The sequence below is a fragment of the Populus trichocarpa genome, chromosome 16, assembly GCF_000002775.5.
Source record: "Populus trichocarpa isolate Nisqually-1 chromosome 16, P.trichocarpa_v4.1, whole genome shotgun sequence".
Classification (NCBI taxonomy): domain Eukaryota; kingdom Viridiplantae; phylum Streptophyta; class Magnoliopsida; order Malpighiales; family Salicaceae; genus Populus; species Populus trichocarpa.
This window is the reverse complement of record NC_037300.2, coordinates 2,579,641-2,586,796: the sequence shown is the minus strand read 5'-3', so window position 1 is coordinate 2,586,796 and position 7,156 is coordinate 2,579,641. Positions and strand designations below refer to the sequence as shown.

Genomic DNA, 7,156 nt, shown 5'->3' with positions numbered 1-7,156 from the left:
AACAGCACCCATATATATTTTTATATTAAAATTAAATTTTGATTATATTCATAGCGGAACCCGGGAACTAAAACTTGTGCAATTTACGTAGTAAGTGTTTTTTGGAAAAATAAATTACTATCTTGAATTTCAAAACTTTGCAAATCAACCATTTCTTGTTTTAAAATTAGTATTTAATAAAAAAAAAACTGAAAAAACCTCCTGCAATCATTGCCGATCCCATGCAAGCAGCAAGCAACAAACAACAAGCGCATTAATAAAATGAAAGAAAGAAGAAAAGAAAAGATTGTTTCTTCGTCTACACAATCGATTGCTTTCTGAAATCCAAAAACAAAATCACATCAATAATTAAAACCAGGGAAAATAAACAATACAACACGAACAAATCAATCTTTTTTTAAGAAATTTACAGGCAAACCACCAACCACCCTTTTACAATGTCTTGTATTGTCTGACTATTGAGTGATTGATTATCAGTACAGTTTTTCATTCCTTTAGCTCCATTTGAGTGCAACCGCCACATGTCATTGTCAGATCCATCATCCCCTCTCTACTCCCTCTTAACGTCACCGCATCGATTTCCTTATCTTCTTTTCACATTTCCCAATATGTCCCATGATTCCAATCTTTGTATTTATTGTTTTTATTTATCCAACCCTTTCTCTTTCACTCTCAAAGTCTCTGTCTTTCCTTCTCTGTTTGGCTGAAATATGTACGTTCTTCCCTTTCTTGGGTTTCTTTCTTGAATTTGGTTTATCGGGTTTTCTTAGTTTTTGGGTTTGTTTTGATTTTGCTATTTATTTGGTGATGATATCGAGACCCTTTTGTTTGTTTTGTAGTATGTAGTTGAGTTGTTCGTTTTTTTTTTCCTTTCATTTGATGGTTCTTAGGGCTTGGTTATTGAGAACCCATTTGGCTAGCTTGGCTGGTGGCAGTCTGGAATTTGAAGATTCTGTTTTTCCTTGTTGAGACAGGACAGGACAGGACACGATAAAAAAGGTTGGACTTTGTTACGTAAAAATATCTCCTTATTTTGTGATAACCAGTTTGTTTGCGTTAAGGATTGCATCCCTTTACTCTATTTGCTCTACTGTCTCTATATTGCTATCCAGACTGAGGAGAGACAAATTCAATTCTTTTATTGTCCTTTTCATTCTCATTAGAATCATCTCTTGCCATATAGTTCCTTCACAATTGTGAAATTTGATACCTGGTGACCATCTATTGTAGTTGCTTCATCTCTGTTTCTTACAAGCTAATTTTGTTTTGAGCTTTGACAAAAGAAGGCCCCCAATTACAGAACAACTTCTTTTTTCTTTTGGTTTTAGCCAAGATATGGATATAAGCAATGAGGCCAATGTTGATCATTTCAAAATTGGACCTTCATCAATCATTGGTAGGACAATTGCTTTCAGAGTTCTATTCTGCAATTCAATCTCACATTTTAGGCATAAAATCTTTCATGTGCTGTTGAATTACATTTATAGATTTGGTGACTTCGTGGCACCTATGTTTTCATGGTTTCATCCAAGGAATCCACAAGGGATATTGGTCATGATGACGATAATTGCATTTTTATTGAAACGATATACTAATGTTAAGTTGAGGGCAGAAACAGCCTATAGGAGGAAATTTTGGAGGAATATGATGAGAACTGCGTTGACATATGAGGAGTGGTCTCATGCTGCTAAGATGCTCGATAAAGAGACCCCAAAGATGCATGAATGTGATCTTTACGATGAAGAACTAGTCAGGAACAAGCTTCAAGAGCTCCGCCACCGTCGCCAAGAGGGATGTCTTAGAGATATAATCTTCTGTATGAGAGCTGATCTTGTAAGAAACCTCGGAAATATGTGCAACCCTGAGCTTCACAAGGATAGGCTTCAAGTGCCGAAGCTCATAAAGGAATATATTGATGAGGTCTCAACTCAGTTAAGAATGGTTTGTGACTCCGATTCAGAGGAGCTTTCATTGGAAGAAAAGCTTGCTTTCATGCATGAAACAAGACATGCTTTTGGGAGAACAGCATTGCTTCTGAGTGGAGGTGCTTCTCTTGGAGCCTTTCATGTGGGTGTGGTGAAAACACTGGTGGAGCATAAGCTTGTGCCCCATATAGTCGCTGGTTCTAGTGTTGGGTCCATTATGTGTGCAGTTGTTGCCACCAGGTCATGGCCAGAGCTGCAAAGTTTTTTTGAGGATTCCTGGCACTCATTGCAGTTTTTTGATCAATTGGGTGGAATTTTCACTGTTGTTAAGAGGGTCATGAGACAAGGAGTTGTTCATGAAATCCGGCAGTTGCAATGGATGTTAAGGAATCTTACAAGTAATCTTACATTTCAAGAAGCTTATGACATGACAGGTCAAATTCTTGGGATCACAGTTTGCTCACCCAGGAAGCACGAGCCCCCTAGATGCCTTAATTACCTGACTTCCCCTCATGTCGTTATATGGAGTGCAGTCACTGCTTCTTGCGCCTTTCCTGGTCTTTTTGAAGCTCAGGAACTAATGGCAAAGGACAGGAGTGGAGAAATTGTGCCTTATCACCCACCTTTTAATCTGGATCCTGAGGAGGGATCAGGTGCACCAATGCGTAGGTGGAGGGATGGTAGCCTGGAGATTGATTTGCCAATGATACAATTGAAAGAACTATTCAATGTCAATCATTTTATTGTTAGTCAGGCAAATCCTCACATCGCCCCGTTGTTGAGACTGAAGGATATAGTGAGGGCATATGGAGGTAGCTTTGCTGCCAAGGTACACAGACATTGCTTCAAGCTTACATTTCATGCTGCCTTTATTGCTCTAGGTACATGTTTATTATTATGTCTGTCATTGAATGTCGAAAGCCTTCCCAAGATGCTCGCTTTTCTTTTTTGTCGCTGGGTTTTCCCAGGGTTGTTAATTTACAGCAGAAATGCTTACGTTTGGTTCCCTTGCCTGGATGGTGTATGAGGAAAACGTTTTCCGCCAATTTAAATTATTTGGACCAATGTCTTATGGATTTTAACACTCCAGCTCATCATTATCAATAGTTATCTTTGTATTTCATATACAGCTATTCTATTCAGAGGCTGGCTAAAACTCTTCATAAATCACTCATGACATGTGAACTATTTGCACAGATGCATATAACAGATTTAAGTAATGTGGCCATGTTTGCTTTGCGGTGGTTTAAGATCTCGTAACTAGTGATTCTAGTGATTGAACTGAGGGCAGAGGGATTAGCGTTTCAATTGGGGTTGGTTGAATACGTGTTTGGGAATGTAGAGGATTGACTTCTTTCCTCAACTACATGTGTTCTTTGTTGGTGTAGAGTTAATGGTTCTAGATGTAGGTTTTGATTATGACATATATAACAATGCAATGCATGTAGCTTTCGTGATCCTCTAAGGGGGTAGCTTTTACAAACATAAGGCGTACTAGCATGGAGATACTTCAGTTATAATGCTTGTTTCTTAGCCCTTGCTTGAAGTTGAGTGCTTCTGTTTCATATGTTTTGGCCTTATGTCTTTTACAGTTCTGATGAAATGAAAATAACTCATTTTGGTGTTTAACTTTGTAGCTTGCTCATCTCACTGAGATGGAGGTAAAACATAGGTGCAATCAGGTATTGGAACTTGGTTTTCCATTAGGTGGACTTGCCAAGCTTTTTGCGCAAGATTGGGAGGGTGATGTCACTGTTGTTAATACTGCCACTCTCGCTCAGGTACATGTCAAATAAAGGCTTTACAATTTAGTAAGTTGGCAGTTTTAAATAATGATAAAAAAAATTAAAATGGGACCTGGAATTGAGGTGCATATATAAGTTTCTAAAAGGAATGATGATATCGAAAGTTCATCAGTCTGGACATTTCTGATTCAATTCTGCACAACGTACAGCATGTGAATTAATTAACATTTTTCTCCAGCCCATTGTTTAAAAGAAAAATAAAAGAACAAAACAAAACAGAACCTACTCCAAGTGAATTAAATGACAATCTCTCCCATGGTGACCGACTGGCTGCTTGAATTCAGTTCTTGTTTATCATGCAGTACTCAAAAATTATACAAAACCCAACTCATGTGGAACTTCAAAAGGCATCCAACCTAGGCAGAAGGTGCACGTGGGAGAAGCTTTCTGCCATAAAAGCTAATTGTGGCATTGAGCTTGCTCTTGATGAGTGCGTGGCTATTCTGAACCACATGCGTAGACTCAAAAGGAGTGCTGAGAGGGCTGCTGCTGCTTCTCATGGCCAAGCAAGCTCTGCGAGCACATTGAAATTTAGTGCATCAAAAAGAATTCCTTCTTGGAATTGCATTGCTCGAGAAAACTCAACAGGCTCACTTGAAGAAGACCTCCTTGTTGATGTTGCTTCCACATTCCATCAAGGAGTTGGTGTGGCTGCAGGAACTTCTACTGGTAGGAGTTTGAGAACTCAACGTAACCTACATCATGATGGAAGTGATAGTGAATCGGAGGGTGTAGATTTGAATTCTTGGACAAGATCTGGTGGGCCTTTGATGAGGACTACTTCTGCAAATAAGTTCATTGACTTTGTCCAAAGTCTGGATGTGGATTCTGAGCTCACCAAAGGTTTTGTGTGTCATCCTAACTCTCCTGGTGCTCAGATGGGAGACAGGGATTTATATAATCAGATCTCCAGATTGTCAACCCCAGATAGAAACTCAGAAAGTGAATTCGATCCGAGAGATTTTAGCAATAGAATTTCTCCAGGTGGTTCTAGCATTACAGTCACCGAAGGAGATCTTTTGCAGCATGAAAGAATCCTTAATGGGTTTGTGCTGAATGTTGTAAAGAAAGAGGACATGGCGCCATCCAATAGGGTCCACGATAAGGAAAATCACAATAGTGAAGTTCCTGAATGTGTTCAGCTTGATTGTCCTGAAAAGGACATGGATGCTAGCTCATCATCAGACTCTGCTGCAGATGACGATGATGATCCCTCCCCATCAAATCCCTTGCAAAGGACAGCTTCTACTCTTAGTCACACAGATGATCCAGTCATTCAGGATGTTCAGGAGAAGCATGTCGTGGATGGTTAACTTTGAGTAACTTTTGCATTACCCTAACAAACCATTGAGTGGAGTCGATTCCCAGGTTACTATTAATCAAAGGTTTGCCCAGTCACAGTGGAGTAGAAAATTGATTTTCAGACAAAAGACTTAGAAGTGAATTATAAAGAGCAGTTCAAAGCAATCTGCAAGCATCAAGATGTTGCTGTTGTATACTAAATCTTGCACATGCTGTGCCACAATTGTAATCCTCACACTTTTAAGCAAATGATAAGGTTTTGCCTACCTCTTCCTCTCCTCTCCCTCTCTCTCAAAGCATTCATATATGAATGTGTGCACACTTGTGTGTCATAAACACCATGAAGTTTATTATGCTGTGAGAGCCCCTTCCTGCCTTTGTGAACTGCCCATGACATGTATCTTGCCAGTTGAGTCCATTAGCTTGTTTAGTTGCCTTAAACTTGATCACTCTTTGCAACATCAATGCTAATGAAACATGGTTAATAACTACAACTTGACCTGGATCCAGGCCTTCATAATGAATCTTTCAATCTCATGGTATTGTTTACTTCTTGGATAATCTGGATTTGTTGGTTATAATTTCTTTTTTGTAGTTTCTTGAAATTAGTTGATATAGAAACACGAAAATAAATTGAAAAACAACACAAAATTGATTAGATTGCTTAAAAAAAAAACACCAAGTTTCTTGACTCATTAAAAAGATTAAGTATATAGTTTCTGATTGATTAATTAATTTAATCAAACCACAAGGAGGAGGTTATAAATAACTCCTGCTCTGCGTTTGGTCGGTCTCTGGATATTTTCCACAACTCTGCATCATCAATAAAAGCAACCCATGTATCATGTCTGCTTGTTGCCCAATTTCAAAAAGCCCAAACAGGGATTTGTCTCGTGAAAATCTTGTTTCCAGACAAAGACTAGAAGGAGAAAATTAAGGTCTTCATAGAAATGTCTTCTTGGTGCTCTGGGAGTAATATTTATTTTGTTTTTTTTTTTTGTAAATTGTCAAGCCGACCATAGTATATAAAGTAATATATGTTTTTTCAACTTCTTTATTATGCTTTTAGGATTCATATTTTTTTTCTTTTTAATTTCAATTTTTTAATAAAAAATATTCTACATCACAATACCTAACATTTCTGATATGATTCCTCTTGAAAAGCTGAGTGGGAAGCAAATATAGACTCAATTGTCTAGATCAACTAACAAGAATGATGCAAATCATTGAAGGAGGAAATTACAATAAAAATAAAAAAGGAAGAAACACCATTTTTCCTCTAACCTTTATGCACGTCGAATAACTTTCTGACTAAGGCAGAGGAAAAAAGAAAGAAGAAGGAAGAATGTCTTAGTGATCCCTGGTTTTCACGTTTCATTCATTGACTACTATATTATTGGTATGATGCATGCATTCAATTCCCGGATTATTATTATTTTTTATTTTAAAATAATAATATATATTTTTTTTAAAAAAATATTTTGAATATAGCATATCAGAACAATCCAAAAACATAATTCAAAGCAAAAAATATTTATTTTTTTTTAAAAAACACGATATCACCGTAAAAACAAACACCACCTTATGTTTTTGGAAATATGATGTGGTTGAGTGTAATAAATTTTTTAAGTAAGATCCACGTTAAAAGAAACAAGTAAAAGCATGTGAAACTTGCTTTTGAATATGACGCCTTATGTATTAAATGAGTTGTACATCAAAAAAAGAAGAAGAAGAAGAAGAAGCTTGACTTGAAAATATATCTTGAAATATGCTATTTCTAATACCTTAAATTACATTCTCTTTATTTCTATTTTTTTAAGATTTAGAAACCATTAGTTTTATTTTTATTTTTCTTTTGTATTTTAGAGTACATGTGAAAATAGTTTTTGCTTAGTAAATACAAAATCAACAGCCAAATGACACCATTGAAGACAAAATTATTTGAAAGGACTACATGAATACATGGAGCTATCATAGTTGTTGTTATGCTTGCATTGGAAAAAAAATAAATGGACCACATTAAAAGAATTACAAAGTATAAGGACTCCTAGACTAATTAACGGATTCCCCTATACTTATTAAATTTGGTTTGGCTCGGTGGATCTTTGAAATTTAATTTGAATT

At 36.7% G+C, this 7,156-nt stretch overlaps 1 protein-coding gene across 2 annotated transcripts; it reads left to right on the top strand.

Annotated features, from left to right (window-relative positions):
• Window positions 1–286: 286 nt before the first annotated feature.
• On the top strand, window positions 287–5,298 carry LOC7464118 (triacylglycerol lipase SDP1). Of its 2 annotated transcripts, XM_024587845.2 has the most exons (5): window positions 287–712; window positions 891–999; window positions 1,329–2,754; window positions 3,563–3,706; window positions 4,033–5,298. In XM_024587845.2, exons 3-5 carry the CDS (start codon window positions 1,336–1,338, stop codon window positions 5,041–5,043), a joined length of 2,574 nt encoding a protein of 857 aa, XP_024443613.2. In that variant the 5' UTR covers window positions 287–712; window positions 891–999; window positions 1,329–1,335; the 3' UTR covers window positions 5,044–5,298. The 2 variants fall into 2 exon arrangements, with proteins under 2 accessions (XP_024443613.2, XP_024443614.2); XM_024587846.2 differs by having other exon boundaries at window positions 288–1,396; window positions 1,488–2,754.
• Window positions 5,299–7,156: the final 1,858 nt, after the last annotated feature.

Coding starts and splice junctions, on each gene's coding strand:
- LOC7464118 (XM_024587845.2), top strand. CDS start 1,336: ATGGATATAAGCAATGAGGCCAATGTTGATCATTTCAAAATTGGACCT. Junction 2,755..3,562: donor GAGGTAGCTTTGCTGCCAAG/GTACACAGACAT, acceptor TTAACTTTGTAG/CTTGCTCATCTCACTGAGAT. Junction 3,707..4,032: donor ATACTGCCACTCTCGCTCAG/GTACATGTCAAA, acceptor TTTATCATGCAG/TACTCAAAAATTATACAAAA.